Source organism: Salvelinus namaycush, chromosome 14 (assembly GCF_016432855.1).
Source record: "Salvelinus namaycush isolate Seneca chromosome 14, SaNama_1.0, whole genome shotgun sequence".
NCBI lineage: Eukaryota > Metazoa > Chordata > Actinopteri > Salmoniformes > Salmonidae > Salvelinus > Salvelinus namaycush.
Window position 1 is genome coordinate 33,134,178 of NC_052320.1, and position 19,715 is coordinate 33,153,892.

The 19,715-nt window shown below is 41.7% G+C and overlaps 1 protein-coding gene across 1 annotated transcript in view; it reads left to right on the forward strand.

Moving 5' to 3' along the window:
- The window catches only part of espn (espin), a 102,949-nt gene that overhangs the window by 37,533 nt on the left and 45,701 nt on the right, over positions 1-19,715 (forward strand). Inside the window, exons 6-7 of the mRNA XM_039007454.1 lie at positions 780-1,029; positions 3,165-3,445. Coding sequence (XP_038863382.1) covers positions 780-1,029; positions 3,165-3,445 — 531 coding nt within the window. The remainder of the gene's footprint in view (positions 1-779; positions 1,030-3,164; positions 3,446-19,715) is intronic.

Genomic DNA, 19,715 nt, shown 5'->3' on the forward strand with positions numbered 1-19,715 from the left:
TCCAAGATTTGTGCGTGCTGCATAGCCAACTCCTTGTCATGTCAAACATTGACAAACCTAGTAGTTGGCTTAACAACAGATCTGGGACCAGGGTAAAGCTTCACTGGGTTCCTGGATCAACTAGTGAGAGCAGAAATGGGTTGATTGATTGCACAGCTCATCAAACACAGCAGGCACATCCACCTGCAGCCCTCCGACACCTCCTCAATGAACTGTAGTACCTAACTGATTGTCATTCAATGTCACCTCAACCTTACCTTGGCGTTGACGTGACAGATTACGGACAGTCAGTGCGGTCGAGACTTTTAAAGTGGCAGTCTCAAGCTGCATTAGATTCTAAATTGTGTGGCTCGTGCCAGCTAGAAGTCAGCACCTAAAGATGATCATCTGTAATTTGTTGTGTTGTTGTTGTGACTACTGACCTGGGGCCTGTTAATTAAGGAGTGTTAAAGACCCTGTACACACTCTGGTTGTTAAACACATTTGACACAACGTTTGGTTGTGATACAACTGATACTGATATTGAAGATGTGCACAAAAATGTTTGCACAACCATTGTACGGTGTTTCCAGAAGGCTTTGTGTAATTATTTTTGATATATAACATTCGAAACGTTGAACGCGACCTCACTGAACACCAGTTACTTCAAGACAAGCAAGCACACACATTTTCTTCAGGAAATGTTAATTTTCAGTCCCATGCTAGGTTAGCGGTGCTGTACCCCAGGTTCTTGGTTGACCATGTTTCGTTAACCCCTCATTGTGGTTGTCTTTCTCCAGAGTGTGGAGCACCGCGTGCTTTCCAGAGACCCATCGGCTGACCTGGAGTACAACAAACAGCCTGACTCAGGTTTGTCGTCCCCCAACAACACCATGCCCCCGGCGGGGTCGGGGCAGGCCCAGCAACCCGCCCACTTCGACATGGGCTCGCCCTCCAGCACTCTGTCCAATTACGACTCGGCCAACTCCAGTCAGTCCAGCACAGGAGGGAAAAGGAGCGGCTCGCCCCCATCGTCGCGAGCCCCGGCTGGTCAGTCACAAACACACGCTTTGTCACACATGGAGGCACTTACACATGCCAAAACACATGCGCGCACATAAACACACACGCATGCACGTGCACACACAAACACTTGCACTATTTAAATTCACTTCCTGAAGTTGAACCCTGATGAAGATAATAGTTCAGATTTCACAGGAAGAAAAAGTCTATGTCATGCTATGGCAAGGCAATTGTGCCAAATACACCATTGAATACACTATTGAATACACTCTTTGTATGATTTTATGTGCTTTAGCCAACTTTAGAGTGTGTGTGTCCCCCCCAAACATGACATGACATATTTGCTTGGGTAATGCACCCTGCACTCTATTATCATAACAATGGTGGGAACTTCAACCGCTCATCTGACTGGAACAAATTCCATGTAACAGTTTGCATTCCTTTTGTGTGGTGCCACGGCAGCGCTTTATACAAGTAGTACCCTCTAGTGGCAGATAGGATAAATAATCTGTCTGTGAATCAACCAAATTCCAAAACCCTGCACGCTCTCCAGAACAAGGGTCTGCAAATGCAATCCCGGAGAGCTATTGGGGGTGCAGGCTTTTGTTCTACCCCTGCACACCTGTTTTTAAATAATGAAGGTTCAGACTGAAGACTGATTAGTTGATTGTTTGAAAAACGTAGGTCATAACATAATAATAGAATGGATTATTTAGCGCTTTTCCAGGTGCTTAAAGCACTTTACATATTATGTAGATGAAACTTGCATCATCTATATTGTGTAATACCCCACCTGGGTGATGCTACAGTGCCTTGAAAAGGTATTCATCCCCCCTTGGCGTTTTTCCTATTTTGATGCATTACAACCTGTAATTTAAATGGATTTTTATTTTTATTTCATGTAATGGACATACACAAAATAGTCCAAATTGGTGCAGTGAAATGAAAAAAATAACTTGTTTCAAAATATTCTAAAAAATTAAAAACGGAAAAGTGGTGTGTGCATATGTATTCACCCCCTTTGCTATGAAGCCCCTAGATAAGATCTGGTGCAACCAATTACCATCAGAAGTCACAGTATCTGTCCATAGGACCACTTTAAGCTGTACACTCCACAGAGCTGGGCTTTACGGAAGAGTGGCAGAAGAAAAAAGCCATTGCTTAAAGAAAAAAATAAGCAAACATATTTGGTGTTCGCCAAAAGGCATATGGGAGACTCCCCAAAAATATGGAAGTAGGTACTCTGATCAGATGAGACAAAAATTTATCATTTTGGACATCAAGGAAAACGCTATGTCTGACGCAAACTCAACACCTCTCATCACCCCGAGAACACCATCCACCATCCATATCATGCTGTGGGGATGATTTTCATCAGCAGGGACTGGGAAACAGATCAGAATTGAAGGAATGGTGGATGATGCTAAATACAGGGACATTCTTGAGGGAAACCTGTTTCAGTCTTCCAGAGATTTGAGACTGGGACAGAGGTTTACCTTCCAGCAGGACAATGACCATAAGCATACTACTAAAGCAACACTTGAGTGGTTTAAGGGGAAACATTTAAATGTCTTGGAATGGCCTAGTCAAAGCCCAGACCTCAATCCAATTGAGAATCTGTGGTATGACTTAAAGATTGCTGAACACCAGCGGAAACCATTCAACTTGAAGGAGCTAGAGCAGTTTTGCCCTGAAGAATGGGCAAAAATCACAGTGGCTAGATGTGCCAAGCTTATAGAGACATACCCCAAGAGACTTGCAGCTGTAATTGCTGTAAAAGGTGGCTCTACAAAGTATTGACTTTGGGTGAGGTGAATAGTTATGCACGCTCAAGTTTTCTGTTTTCTGTGTGTCTTATTTCTTGTTTGTTTCACAAGAAAAAATATTTTGCATCTTCAAAGTGGTAGGCATGTTGTGTAAATCAAATGATACAACCCCCCCCCCCCAATTTTTTAAAATATATTTTAATTCCAGGTTGTAAGGCAACAAAATAGAAAAAATGCCAAGGGGGGTGAATACTTTCGCAAGCCACTGTATGTCCATAGAAATATCCACCCATCGACTTGAATGGGGATGTCCGTACAATGAATTATATTTCCATGGCCACATCAGCCATTTTGTGGCAGAAATCTCACCACTGACCCACCGTGTCCTTATCACAGGTGGGGGCCCAACGGAGTCGACCATCAATGACATGCAGACCTACATGGACATGCTGAACCCAGACGTAGGGGGTGGAGTTCCCAACAACAAGGACCCCGCCATCAACGCCACCACTCAGCAGCCTCCCCCACCCCCGCCAGCCTTTCCACCACCCCCTCCCCCTGACTGCCCCTCCCAACTACCTCCACCCCCCGGCTACCCGCCACCCCAGCCCCCCGAGGACTCAGACGCCGAGATCTACTTGAAGGTGAAGAGCAACCTGAGGCATGTGGAGAATGAGGTGAGCTTTCTCTCTTCTTTTACTGGTGAAAAGCAGAAGGTCACGACTATGGTTCCTCAAGGGCCACAGTCCTGTTGTTTTTTTATTAACGAATCCCTGGAGTAGAGATGTGTCACACTATCAAGTCACTTGTACATGCAGTCCTTCACATTAATTAATGAGCCTTTTTCAAGACTACATCTTCTGTGTCCATTGAGAAAACAGAGCATGCTGTATCCAGGAATTAAGGAGATCGATTTCCTCTCAACCTAACCATTTGATGCCATTGAGCCCCCAGTCTAAAAATGGTTGCCTCATTTGTTCTCTCTGGATGCTGGTGACAGATGGCCAAGTCCTCACAGAGGGTGGCCTATCAATACCAGGCTTTCCAGCTTGTCATTATCCTGATGACCAGTCCAGTGATCAGTTAAATCCTCTAAAAGCCTTGTGGCTAATATTCTAGCGTGAAATAGCATAGGACAGCAATATCCAAGACTCATTATGCCACAAGATGGCTGGACAGGGAGCCAATGGAGTGGTTGGAAGCCCTAGCCTAGTGGACTCAGTTGGTGTGATTGCGTGATTGAACCCTCTTCAGCAGTCTTATCTCAATTAACGAGCAGTAAGCTGATCAAACAGACCCCACTATTAGCCCCCCATAAGAACAAGCTCAGATACAGTTCAGATAAAATATAGGACCAGCTTACCCTTCCCTATATCATAACCTTAACCATTAGGAGAGGGAACGCACAGAGACTTCTATTGACAAAGGCAATTGTGTATGCAGGATTTAATGGCTGTACAGATCTGTTTATTACTGTCCATCTCCTGTATCTGCTTGTTTACGGGTCTTAAACTGGTGGCTGGCCCACAAGCTGATTTTTATAACGGGGCCCGCAGTTGTCTTAGCTTGAAGTTGCTCTCTAGAATAGGGGTGGACAGGCCCTTAAAAACAGCAGGTTGTGAGTGTTAGTGGTTGCATTCTCAGTTTATGAAATCAGTAGCTACAACATAGAAACAATGACCCCCTGCGGATACTGTTTGCTCCACTGAGACGTTTCAAAATGGGGACTGAAAAGACGTTTCTGGATAGTTAAGCGGCTAGCAGAGCGAGGTGTTTAGGTTGCAGGGAGTCGAGGCGCCATTTTCCCTGTCGCGCCGACCACTAATCACTTGGCCAGTCAGTGTAACAACGTCCCCTGTTCCCAGCGCGAAGGCAGAAAAGAAAAGGGATTCTCCAGTCCGCACTATTGTTATTGTACTAACGAGGATCCTCATTACGAGCCGGCCCTCCCCATTGGCACCTCTTGATGAGCAGAGTGATGGGCCCAACGTTAATTCCACTAATTACTCTGGCCACATTGTGAGTGGGCTCCATAGATCAAAACAACTTCCCTCCCACTACTAAGCTTATATCATGGCCGATTTAAATAAAACAACAATTTAAATATATATTTTTTCCTTTTTTATGAGAATGTAGAGGAGAGAACGATACAGAGGGAGACCAAGAGGAAGGGCTGAGATGGGATTCGTACCCACGTTGCCAGGAGTATAGGTCCAGGGTCTTGGGGGATAACCACTACGCCAGACTCTGACACATGGGAGTTTTTTTGGTCCACAGATGTCAGTGGAGGCTCCTCAGAGGAGGAAGGGGAGGACCATCTACCTCAGTAAATTTCATAAAAATAGTGAAACATTAAAGTTACGATAAATACAGTACCAGTCAACAGTTTGGACTCACCTACTCATTCCAGGGTTTTTCTTTATTTTTACTATTTTCTACATTGTAGAATAATAGTGAAGACCTCAAAACTATGAAATAACACATATGGAATACATGTAGTAACCAAAAAAGTGTTAAACAAGCCACCCTTTGCCTTGATGACAGCTTTGCACACTCTTGGCATTCTCTCAACCAGCTTCATGAGGTAGTCACCTGGAATGCATTTCAATTAACAGGTGTGCCTTGTTAAAAGTTCATTTGTGGAATTTCTTTCCTTAATGCGTTTGAGCCAATCAGTTGTGTCGTGACAAGGTAGGGGTGGTATACAGAAGATAGCCCTATTTGGTAAAAGACCAAGTCCATATTATGGCAAGAACAGCTCAAATAAGCAAAGAGAAATGACAGTCCATCATTACTTTAAGACATGGGTCAGTCAAGGTCAGTCAATGCGGAAAATTTCAAGAACCATCAAGCGCTATGATGAAACTGGCTCTCATGAGGACCACCACAGGAAAGGAAGACCTAGAGTCATTTTATTTTTATTTAAACTTTATTTAACTAGGCAAGTCAGTTAAGAACAAATACTTATTTACAATGACAGCCAACCAAAAGGCAAAAGGCCACCTGCGGGAGGAGGAAAATATAGGACAAAACACACATCACGACAAGAGAGACAACACAACACTACATAAAGAGACCTGACATTCTGACCAAACCGGACCACGCGTGCGCCATCGCACGCATGTTGATTTTGTACCCCCACACCAGACACGATCAGGACACGCAGGTTGAACTATCAAAACAAACACTGAACCAATTATATTAATTTGGGGACAGGTCGAAAAGCATTAAACATTTATGACAATTTAGCTAGCTAGCTTGCTGTTGGGATATAAACATTGTGTTGTTATTTTACCTGAAATGCACAAGGTCCTCTGACAACTAATCCACAAATAAAACTGTAAACCGAATTCCTTTCTCGTCATCTCCTCCTTCTTCAGGCTTCTTTTTTACTTCTTTGTCTCTCTACTTCTTTGCCAAAGACCCCTCAGAGACACCAATACTCCTTAACCGGCCCATAAGAATGGAATGGTCTACCGTATCAAAAGCTTTGTCCAAGTCAATAAAAATAGGATCGGTGGGTCCCCCCGCGGGACGGTTGAGCTAACATAGGCTAATGCAATTAGCATGAGGTTGTAAGTAACAAGAAAATTGCCCAGGTCATAGACATATCTAATATTGGCAGAAAGCTTTAATTCTTGTTAATCTAACTACACTGTCCAATTTACAGTAGCTATTACAGTGAAATAATACTATGCTATTGTTTGAGGAGAGTGCACAGTTATGAACTTGAAAATGTATTAATAAACCAATTAGGCACATTTGGGCAATTTTGAACAAAAATGCAATGGTTCATTGGATCAATCTAAAACTTTGAACATACACTGCTGCCATCTAGTGGCCAAAATCTAAATTGCGCCTGAGCTGGAATAATACATTATGGCCTTTCTCTTGCATTTCAAAGATGATGGTATTATATTTTACCAGATTTAATGTGTTATATTCAACTACATTAATTTCACATTTCCACAGACTTCAAAGTGCTTCCTTTGAAATGGTATCAAGAATATGCATATCCTTGCTTCAGGTCCTGAGCTACAGGCATTTAGATTTGGGTAAATTTTTGGTGAAAATTGAAAAAAAGGGGAGCATTCTTAAAAGGTCTTAAAGAAGAAAGGGTCTAAACCATCTGACCCAGATGTTTTTTGGGGGTCAAGTTTAAGGAGCTCCTTTAGCACCTCGGACTCAGTGACCGCCTGCAGGGAGAAACTGTGTAGCGGGGTAGGGGAAAAAGAGGGAGGAGCATCGTGGCTAGTCACATTAGAAGGGGTGGGAGATGATTACCGAACAAAACATACATGTATTGTGTAACATGAAGTCCTATGAGTGTCATCTGATGAAGATCATCAAAGGTTAGTGATTAATTTTATCTCTATTTCTGCTTTTTGTTACTCCTCTCTTTGGCTGGAAAAATGGCTGTCTTTTTCTGTGACTTGGCTCATACCTAACATAATCGTTTGGTGTGCTTTCATCGTAAAACCTTTTTGAAATCGGACACTTTGGCTGGATTTACAACAAGTGTATCTTTAAAATGGTGTAAAATACTTGTATGTTTGAGGAATTTAAATTATGGGATTTCTGTTGTTTTGAATTTGGCGCCCTGCAGTTTCACTGGCTGTTGACGAGGTGGGACGCTACCGTCCCACATACCCTAGAGAGGTTAACATCAGTATTCAAAACACTCTTCCTTAACCACGTCTCAGTAATGACCAACACATCTGGATTGGAGCTGTGAACCCACACTTTCAATTGATCCATTTTAGGTAATAAGCTTCTAGTGTTAACGTGCAGAAAACCCAGGGTTTTACGAGAGCAGAAATCAGGGAAGCAGATATCAGAGCACAAATCAGAGTTGGGGCTAGCAAAAGTAGATGGGCCAGGGTGTACATGCACATTTCCAGATAACATCAGCAGTAATACAATCAAGGCACGGCAGAGGACAGGGAGAGCTCTGCAGTGTTGATTTATGACAATTGAATGTGCATCAGATGGCAACAAGATCATATTGTACAGCAATTTCATCAGGTAACATGAATACAAAGCCGGCGAGAGGTGGTTAGAATAGGATGGGAGACCAAAAGTCTGTGTAGCCAGTAGAGTCAGAGTCCCGAGTGTGGGAACAAACAGTCTGTCCCACGGTTGGGTAAACAAGAAAGTTCATATAGGAAATAGCAAAATGCATGAGAAAAAATATATATATATGACGACTTGGGGCTAACCATTGTAAGTTCAGAGTCACTCGCCCCAACAGTGTGTGTGTGCTGGAGGCGAGCCAAAGCTTGGGAGAGAGGGGGGAGTGTGGTGAGGGTACCTGTACCAGACAGGGGGAGACAGGCCAGGGCAGATGGGAAACAGATCGCCAGGTGGAGTCCAAGCAGCAGTGCAGCAGGCAAAGGGAGTAGGTGTCACACCGACTTGGGAGAAGCTGTTATTTCTGGAGGTAGATTTCTTGTAGAAAATGCCAGTCTCTGAACAGCGGGAGGGGGCTTCAAAGGCCTCTGGGTTTTGGTTGGGTAGGCTGTGAGAGACTCCTGCCATTTGTTGGGCTCAAAGGCTTTGACACCTCTCACTTCAACCCTCAGTGCTAATTTAAGTTGTATCTGGTCTGTCCTAGCAAGCTTGGAAGCCCTAACTTAGAATTCAGTCCCCATAAACTAAAATATATCATTGTAATGTACTTTATTTTTAATTACCTCTGCTGCAGAGGATGAATTCATTAGAGTTAACTGCACCTCAGATTGCAGCCCAAGTAAAGGCTTCACAGAGTTCAAGTAACAGACACATCTCAACATCAACTGTTCAGAGGAGACTGTGTGAATCAGACCTTCATGGTAGAATTGCTGCAAAGAAACCACTACTAAAGGACACCAATAATAAGAAGAGACTTGCTTGGGCCAAGAAACACGAGCAATGGACATTAGACCAGTGGAAATCTGTCCAGAGTCCAAATTTGTGATTTTTGGTCCCAACCGCCGTGTCTTTTTGAGACACAGATTAGGTGAACGGATGATCTCCGTATGTGTGGTTCCCACCGTGAAGCATGGAGGAGGAGGTGTGGTGGTGCTTTGCTGGTGACACGGTCTGTGATTTATTTAGAATTCAAGGCACACTTAACCAGCATGGCTACTACAGCATTTTGCAGCGATATGCCATCCCATCTGGTTTGCGCTTAGTGGGACTATCATTTGTTTTTCAACAGGACAATGACCCAACACACCTTCAGGCTGTGTAGGGCTATTTGACCAAGAAGGAGAGGGATGGAGTGCTGCATCAGATGACCTGGCCTCCACAATCACCCGACCTCAACCCAATTGAGATGGTCTGGGATGAGTTGGACCGCAGAGTGAAGGAAAAGCAGCCAACAAGTGCTCAACATATGTGGGAACTCCTTCAAGACAGTTGGAAAAGCATTCCTCGTGAAGCTGGTTGAGAGAATGCCAAGAGTGTGCAAGCTGTCATCAAAGCAAAGGGTGGCTACTTTGATGAATCTAAAATGTAAAATATATTTGGATTTGTTTAACACTTTTTTGGTTTCTACATGATTCCATATGTGTTATTTCATAGTTTTGAACTATTATTCTACAGTGTAGAAAAAAGTACAAATAAAAGAAACCCCTTGAATGAGTAGGTGTTGGTACCATGGTGTAGGATCAGATAATTAATCTAGTACTGAAAGCATAAGATATAGCTAGCTAGCACTGCAGTGCATAAAATGTGGTGTAGTTGACACAACGAGAGTGAAAGACAATAGTTGAACAGTTTTGAACCAATACATTTCTATAAAAATTAAGGAGAAGCGAGAGAGAGGGAGAGAGAGCTATATGTTGTATTTTTTTCAGTTAGCTAGCGAATGCAGTTAGCTAGTTTAGCCTACACAAACACTCGGTTCAAACAGAGGGGGATGCAATGTTAGCTAGCTGGCTGTGGCTATCCAACACTGAAACTCTTCCAAGTCAAGGTAAGCTTTTGGTTTGATTAATTTATTGCCATCAGGGCCCGCCAGTTGAACTGCTAAACTGCTTGCTGACTAGCTAATAGAACTATGTTGACTATGACGTTAGCTAATATGGTGACAACGATGTAGGCTGTGTGTAGTGGTTAGCGGTAATGATATGAAGATTTTGGCTTGGAAAGTTTTTTTTTTCTGGTCACAGACAGCGGATGTGTTGTGCACTGAAGTCTACAAGCAAAGGGAACAGGTGAGAGGAGATGTGAGAAGGAATTATCCAATGACCAAAGGGCTCATGCTGTTTGTATGTGGCTGCTATGAAAGTGAACTGTGTTTGCGTGTGATCAGGGGTATTCATTCAGCCGATTCTGTTGAAAAACGTTTCTTGAACAAAACAGGGATAAACATATCTGAATTTGTCCAGTAGAAACTCTCGTTTGCAACTGTTGGACTAATGATTGCACCCTAGATCAGCTAGATGCAGGCAAGAGTGTGCAAGGCGGTAGGTATTGAATATGTCACTGTCTGTCACCTTGATTACTTAAATTTGTCTCAACCTGTGCACCTACGTTGCAAGCTTTCATTTATAGGCTAGGTTGTAGCAACCTCATGGTGGGTAAAGGGAACTGTTGAGTGTAGTAGTCATGTAGTTGCCTAAACCTGTTGATGTTACATTGAGCTGGATGAATGGAATTTCTCTTTTTTTAATTTGTACCTTTATTTAACTTGGCAAGTCAGTTAAGAACAAAATCTTATTTTCAATGACGGCCTAGGAACAGTGGGTTAACTGCCTTGTTCAGGGGCAGAATGACAGATTTGTACCTTGTCAGCTCGGGGATTCGAACTTGCAACCTTTCGGTTACTAGCCCAACACTCTAACCACTAGGCTACCCTGCCACCCCAATGATGGTTATCCAATATGTAGTAATGGAATTAAGGCTATGCTCATAATATGTATTGCCCTCCCTCATCTTAAACTGCACCGACTGGCACTGACAGATGTTCAATTTGCCATAAAACACAATCTATTTTAAAGGTGACCGTTATAGGTTACCAAGTCACATCTCTGTAATAAGTGTCCCCTGAATGATAGAGAATGAAACATGGTTTAGACTTACAGGTGTTTGATGACTGAGTTACTGGTAAATACCCCAGTCCAATTTACATACTGTAACAACATAACAATCTTGTTGCCATGGCACGTCTCCATGGTGTGGTCAGTTGCCATGGTCTGAGTGTGTGCCGTTCGGCCCAGGAGGGAGGGTCTTCTTAATGAGCTCCCCTCCCCCTTTCACGGTACCCAGGTGATGAGCCCTGTGTGCGCCTTCATTAACAATTAAACACACACACACACAGGAGAGAGGAGAGAGAGACCATAGACACAGTGAAAACAATCTGCCCGGCATGCCATAGAAACGGCAAAGCAGGGTAACACTATCCTGGTAAATTGTTTATCTACCTATCAGCACCCATGGACTTATCTTCACTTCCCAGAAGTTACGTTAAAGCAGCAGTCTTTTGTTGAAACACCCGCTTCTTGGTTAAAAGCTGAGGGATTGGGCTAAAAAGCTGAGGGATTGGGCTAAAAAACTGAGGGATTGGGCTGGAGAAATGTAACCACTCTCAAATTCATAGACATAGCTAAGGATGTAAGGACTGACTATCCAGTATATAAAAAGTATAGATTCAAGCATGTTTTGAGGCTATACATGGTTTATGTTTACAAACAATGGAGTTAAAACAAGCTAATATTTTGTGTTCTGATGGGGTTTGACAGTTTAAGCTCATGAGGCATTTATCTATAAACTACAGTTGAAGTCGGAAGTTTACATACACCTTAGCCAAATACATTTAAACTCAGTTTTTCACAATTCCTGACATTTAATCCTAGTAAAAATTCCCTGTCTTAGGTCAATTAGGATCACCACTTTATTTTAAGAATGTGAAATGTCGAATGTGAAAAGAATGTGAAAAATAGTAGAGAGAATTATTTATTTCAGCTTTTATTTCTTTCATCACATTCCCAGTGGGTCAGAAGTTTACATACACTCAATTAGTATTTGGTAGCATTGCCTTTAAATTGTTTAACTTGGGTCAAACGTTTCGGGTAGCCTTACACAAGCTTCCCACAATAAGTTGGGTGAATTTTGGCCCATTCCTCCTGACAGATCTGGTGTAACGGAGTCAGTTTTGTAGGCCTCCTTGCTCGCACACGCTTTTTCATTTCTGCCCACAAATTTTCTATAGGATTGAGGTCAGGGCTTTGTGATGGCCAGTCCAATACCTTGACTTTGTTGTCCTTACGCCATTTTGCCACAGCTTTGGAAGTATGCTTGGGGTCATTTTCCATTTGGAAGACCCATTTGCAACCAAACTTTGACTTCCTGACTGATGTCTTGAGATGTTGCTTCAGTATATCCACATAATTTTCCTCCCTCATGATGTCATCTATTTTGTGAAGTGCACCCGTCCCTCTTGCAGCAAAGCACCCCCACAACATGATGCTGCCACCCCCGTGCTTGACGGTTGGGATGGTGTTCTTCAGCTTGCAAGCCTCCCCCTTTCTCCTCCAAACATAACGATGGTCATTATGGCCAAACAGTTCCATTTTTGTTTCATCAGACCAGAGGACATTTCTCCAAAAAGTATGATCTTTGTCCCCATGTGCAGTTGCAAACCGTAGTCTGGCATTTTTATGGCGGTTTTGGAGCAGTGGCTTCTTCCTTGCTGAGCGGCCTTTCAGGTTATGTCGACATAGGACTCGTTTTACTGTGGAAATAGATACTTTTGTACCTGTTTTCTCCAACATCTCCACAAGGTCCTTTGCTGTTGTTCTGGGATTGATTTGCACTTTTCGCACCAAAGTACGTTCATCTCTAGGAGACAGAATGCGTCTCCTTCTTGAGCGGTATGACAGCTGCGTGGTCCCATGGTGTTTATACTTGCGTACTATTGTTTGTACAGATGAACGTGGTACCTTCAGGCGTTTGGAAATTGCTCCCAAGGATGAATCAGACTTGTGGAGGTCTCCAATTATTTTTTCTGAGGTCTTGGCTGATTTCTTTAGATTTTCCCATGATGTCAAGCAAAGAGGCACTGAGTTGGAAGGTAGGCCTTGAAATACATCCACAGGTACACCTCCAATTGACTCAAATGATGTCAATTAGCCTATCAGAAGCTTCTAAAGCCATGACATAATTTTCTGGAATTTTCCAAGCTGTTTAAAGGCACAGTCGACGTAGTGTATGTAAACTTCTGACCCACTGGATTTGTGATACAGTAAATTATAAGTGAAATAATCTGTCTGTAAACAATTGTTGGAAACATTACTTGTGTCATGCACAAAGTAGATGTCCTAACCGACTTGCCAAAACTATAGTTTGTTAACAAGAAATTTGTGGAGTGGTTGAAAACAAGTTTTAATGACTCCAACCTAAGTGTATGTAAACTATCGACTTCAACTGTACATTCTATAAGAATCACATGGTATACAGTACCAGTCAAAAGTTTGGACACTATTTTGACAGTTTTCTACATTGTAGAACAATTGTGAAGACATCAAAACGATGAAATAACGCATATAAAATCATGTAGTAACCAAGAAAGTGTTAAACAAATCAACATTTCTTTTATTTAAGATTCTTCAAAGTAGCCACCCTTTGCCTTGATGACAGCTTTGCACACTCTTGGCATTCTTTCAACTAGCTTAACCTGGAATGCTTTTCCAGCAGTCTTGAAGGAGTTCCCACATATGCTGAGCACTTGTTGGCTGCTTTTTCCTTCACTCTGTTGAGGTTGGGTGATTGTGGCCAGGTTATCTGATGCAGCACTCCATCCCTCTCCTTTGTGGTCAAATAGCCCTTACACAGCATGAAAGTGTGTTGGGTCATTTTCCTGTTGAAAAACAAATGATAGTCCCACTAAGCGCAAACCAGATGGGATTGTGTTTTGCTGCAGAATGCTGTGGTAGCCATGCTGGTTAAGTGTGCCTTGAATTTTAAATAAATCACAGACAGTGTCACCAGCAAAGCACCCCCAAACATCACACCTCCTCCTCCATGCTTCACGGTGGGATCCACAAATGCGGAGATCATCCAATCACCTATTCCTCATCTCACAAAGACACGGCGGTTGGAACCAACAATCTCAAATTTGTACTCATCAGACCAAAGGACAGTTTCCCACTGGTCTAATGTCCATTGCTTGTGTGTTTAGCCCGAGCCAGTCTCTTCTTATTATTGGTGTCCTTTAGTACTGGTTTCTTTGCAGCAATTCGACCATGAAGGTCTGATTCACGCAGTCTCCTCTGAAAAGTTGATGTTGAGATGTGTCTGTTACTTGAACTCTGAAGCATTTATTTGGACTGCAATCTGAGGTGCAGTTAACACTTAACTTATTCTCTGCAGCAGAGGTAACTCTGGGTCTTCCTTTCCTGTGGTGGTCCTCATGAGAGCCAGTTTCATCATAGCGCTTGAAGGTTTTTGTGACTGCACTTGAAGAAACTTTCAAAGTTCTTGAAATGTTTCTGATTGACTGACCTTCATGTCTTAAAGTAATGATGGACTGTTTCGCTTTGCTTATTTGAGCTATTCTTGCCATAATATGTACTTGGTCTTTTACCAAATAGGGCTATCTTCTGTGTACCACCCCTACCTTGTCATAACACAACTGATTGGCTCAAATGCATTAAGAAGGAAAGAAATTCCACAAATGAACTTTTAAAAAGGCACACCTGTTAATTGAAATGCATTCCAGGTGACTACCTCATGAAGCTGGTTGAGAGAATGCCAAGTGTGCAAAGCTGTCATCAAGGCAAAGGGTGGCTACTTTGAAGATTCTCAAATATAAAATATGTTTTGATTTGTTTAACACTTTCTTGGTTGCTACATGATTCCATATGTGTTATTTCATAGTTTTGATGTCTTCACTATTATTCTACAATGTAGAAAATAGTAAAAACTAAAGAAAAACCCTTAACTGAGTAGGTGTGTCCAAACTTTTGACTCGTACTGTATATCATTAATTTATCCAAAAAAGTCCAAAAATGGATGTAGCAACTGCAGATTCCCATTCTAAGTACAATCAAACAAAACTCAAGAGGGGCCATTTTGTGCTTTGCTGGTGCTATGTAGTTTTTTCTTCTTCTACAGTACAGGTTTTCGCAGTGCAGGTTTGCTTGAATTCAACCCCCCCATTCAGTGTTTTTGTTTTGTGACAGGTGATGTTTTTGTACATTGGCCACTTAGACTCAGACTTATGTATTATGACTGACGTTTTTTATAGGAGCGGCTCGCTCTACAATTATAACAGTAGCAAAGAAGGTGTTGTCTGGCCTTTCATAGCTAATCAAAATGGAGCCAGCAGGAATTCTTCTAATCCATAAACCCTGGGAGATTTGAGTGTGGGCAGCCATGAGGGTTGTGCCCGCACTGCCTGGGCCCTTTACTGCTCCGTACTTTGCATAAGAGCTCATCCGGGCGTGTGCCGCGCTGTGGTTGGTTGGTCGGCGGCCTGAAGCGCTGATGTCACGGGTCGCTGTAGGTGTGCCTTATTAATGAGGCCCTGTGGGTAAAGTGAGAGGGCCAGGTAGAGTGACACAGTAGAGCGCAGGGGGACGAGGAGATCTGGAAATGTGGTGACTGCTGCTCTCAGTGCACCTCTGAGCTTCTGGGTCGGATCTGTCAAGACCAAAAGTACTACTGAGGGGAAAGAACTGAAACTACGGTAAGCCTAAAAGTGACCACAGCTTTTTCTGTGAGTGACTTGGCCGTCTTAAAGGGGAACTGTTGCATTTGAAGTGTTATTACGAGCAATCTCTTGGTTTATACCGACCTGCGTGGGTATTAGCAGTTGCTTTGTAAGGGAGGGAGGATGTGCTCTTTGTATGAATGGTTGTGTTGTATGGCATCTTTGCATATGGGGAACATACAGTACCAGTGTTTCCCCAGGGCCACTGCTGGTAAATCGTTGCCGCTACTCCCATCATTTTCAGGATGGTAAAACATTTTCAATGGAAAGAAATCACAAGGGAAACACTGATTACTCTGCATAGGTTCTGAGGGGGTTGTAGATTTGTCATTCCTAGTTGGCTAGATGGAAAAGGAAGCTAACAAGCCAGACAGATATGACTTTGCAAAAATATGTCTCAGACCCCTATCACTTTATCAAATCAAATTAGAGGTTGTTTTAAGGACCAGTCTTATGTTGCACAATGTCTCTTTTTTTTAATAAGTGGAGGCTTTTTCATGCAATGATCCCCTCACTGAAACATACTTCATATGTATGATGTACTTGCTCATATCTTTCATATGAGCTACTGAATTATTGACAAAGTATGAACGGACACTTGAACGCTCATTGCTTCTCCAACCATGCACAACCAACCGTAGATGTATGTTTCTGATTTTAGTAGTCGTCCATGCAAATGTAATGTATGTTTCTGATTTTAGTCGTCGTCCATGCAAATTAGATGTATGTTTCTGATTTTAGTAGTGGTCCATGCAAATGAGATGTATGCCACAGCGCGACCACATTGACCCGTTCAACAGTAAAGTAAGAAGAAAACACAGATCGCGCGCTAAATGAACACAGATCGCGGTGTCTATCCAACAGCCAGACATCAGTGTGATGGGAGGTGTTGGGGTTAAGGGTGGTTATGGTGGAGTAGGGGTGGTGGTCTTAAGACTTTGTACACGGGTCTGCTACCTATTATGATGTCCCTCAATCCCTCAGAGGATGACCATTAAACCACCTGTGGATTTCCCTACTCACATTACACACACGTACACAATTGGCTAAGTGCTGCTCTGGGACCTTGTCTCTGACAGCAGACGTAAGTCAACAATGTAAATACACCCATAATGCCACATAGGACAAGAAAATATAAAATAAACAACAGGACAATATAAAGGGAAAGAGTGACGTCACAGCCTTTGGGGATCACTGTCAATTATTTCTGCCTGTGTGTACATTGTCTAGGATTTTAGACATCTGTTGGATGTCTCTAGGTTGTGCCGCGGTACCTCTCGAAAACGAAATGAATGCGATTCAAATGTAAATGTCGACATTTGCCGGTTGTGATGCTCTTGTTTTTGTGCGATTTGACAGGCAAAGTGAGTGTCTGAAATGAGGACGTTGACCCGATAGCTTCGAATGAAATCAACCGCCTTCTCACTTTATTCACTTTCTATGAATATAGTATAATCCTGTATCTGATTGATTGGTTATACTCTGCGGACTATAAACAATATACTTGTCTATCTATAGTGATAAGTACAGATCCCAAAATAAGAAATCGTTTCCCCCTCGTTCTACTGCTTGGTTGCTGGGTGGTATTTCGTAGAGTACAACTATTTCATGTGTTTTTGTGAGCAGGAATTCTTTAAAAAAGCACACACTCGGGCTGTTCAATCTCATGGAGTAAGCCTGGCCATACTTAACTGAGTTGAGGAGATGGAAAGGAAAGAAAAGGCCCACACATCCCAGCTTTTCTTAGTCAAGCAATGCACTCAATGCAAATAGTCGTAATGCAATACTTTGCATTAGGTAAATACCCCCCCAAAAAAGACGTAGGTGGAAAAGCACTCCATTGGTGTTTAGTACACAAGATTAAAACATATTGAAGAAGAGGTTTGGGATCAACTCATATTTACTTACTGAATTGAAATAAAATCCCACTGGGTACAGACGTCAGTTCAATGTCTAGTTTTGATGTCACCATGTCATATGATTTGGGTTAAAGGTTGGGTGAAAAAAAGACTAAACGCCCTTAGGTTGATGAGTTTTTGCAAATCCATTCAGTTTTCCATGTTGATTCAATGTTGTCACGTTGTTTGTTTTTTTGAAGTTGAAATGACGTGGAAACAAAGTTGATTCAACCAGTTTTTGCCCACTGGGATTGTCCCCAACCTTGGACTACAGCAGTATCTTCTAAGGTCCTAGCTATCTTTGAAACATGGGTCTATTGTGTCAGGGGTCCAATGAACTTTCTCCTCAACAAGTGGCCTAGAGAGCTCGGAATGGGAAAGTGAGAACCCCGGAGACGAAGGAGCCATCCCACTGGGCACACCATGTCATTTCAATTGTGAAATTTGGGTAATATTTGGTTGATGTTGATCAGTGAGATTTCGACCTTTGTTTACCCACTCAAAAAGACAGCTATAAGTTTGTTGAATTCCCAATGTGTTATGAGTATGCTTTCAACCATTTAAAAGAACAGCCAAATTCCAATAGAAAACTGTATTTTTGGTTTAGTTGTCATCTAAATGTGTTATCTGCGCTTTGAACTAGGGCCGGGACGATACCAGTATCGTGATACTCGTTAGTATCGTGGCAAGGCAACAAAACAAGAAGCGGATTTAAGTTCTTTAGGAATACAGCCCTAATGTTGAAAACAAACATCATTGTGTTGTCATCCAGAGTCACATGTATTTATTTTCCAAGCTATAGCACACCATATTTTACATACAGCATGTTTTTAAAGGACCAAAGAGTTTGGTCTGCTTTGTGTTTTCATTTTTGCCGTGTAAAAAATATTGAGATACTGGTAATATACTGGCCCTACTATCAACCATTTAAAAGCACAACAAAGGTCAAATGAGAATACAATGTCAGATATTTTGTTTCTAATAGCACAACCAAATGACCTGGATGCCAGTTGAGATTACACTAAACGTACATGGTGCAAGTGATCAATGCTGTTCAAGATTCGGCACAGATTACAGCAATCGTGAAGATCTCCAAGGACCTGCAACCTTTGCGTGCTATCTTGAACATGCATGATTACATAAGAAGACATTTCTATGATTACATAAGAAGACATTTTTAGTTACAGTAGGCTTACCTCAGTGGCCATGGATGTGTTACTCATTTTAAGGTTAAATAAATACAGTTACATTAGTTTGCAAGATAGCCTTAAAGTTAGGATACTGTATTAGAAAAAGATGATTGAATTGTTTGGTTGACAACACATCATAGTTTCATCTGAGCCGTGGCTCAATCAAATCAAACTTTAAGTGCACTTTAAATAAGTTAGATTTATTCCTATTCTTTAACTTACATTTTTGGTTTAGTTGGAGACATGAATCGAACATATAATTTGTTAACTTGTCGATAGGCTATTTACTGTATTACAAAATTGATATTGAATTGTGTGTGGTTGTCAACAAATTCCAGTTTGTCTACAAGTTAATAATGAATATGTTGGATTTACGTCTCTATCTCAACCAAGAATCAAAGTTGAAGAATAGGACTAAATCAAATCAAACTTTAATTGCACTTTGATATTTGGTTGCGTTGACAACTGAAAACAATTCAATATCCAGTTTGTCTACAAATTAATAATTGATATATTGGATTTACGTCTCTATCTCAACTAAAAATGTATGTTTAAGAATAGGAGTTAATCTAACCTAACTTTAAATACATTTAATTTAAGTTTGATTTGATTTAGTCGTTTTCTTTAAGTTAGATTTTTGGTTGAGATAGACGTGGATCCAACGTATTAATGATTAACTTGGAAGTTATATTTCAAATCGACCGAAGCTTGAATTCCTAGGCCTATATGTATTGTATATTTTTAGTTGAACCCTGGGTTAAATGTAAACAATAACAGTTGATGACTTTACAAATGCTATATAGGCCTAAATAGTATCATTGATGATATACTGTGTGACTTATAAAGTATGGTTACATTTCATTTGCTCTGTTAAATCTACCCTTTGGATGACTTTGAAAGCAACAGTGAATATATTTAGTAAGAGGTCTATCAATAATCATTATCATGTAACAATTTCACAGATTTTACTGAGTTTCATTAGGCCCTATTCTATGGATTTCACATGACTGGTAATACAGATATGCATCTGTTGGTCACACATACCTTTAAAAAAAAGTAGAGGCGTGGATCAGAAAACGAGTCCGTATCTGGTGTGACCACCATTTGCCTCATGCAGTGCAACACATCTCCTTCGCGTAGAGTTGATCAGGCTGTTGATTGT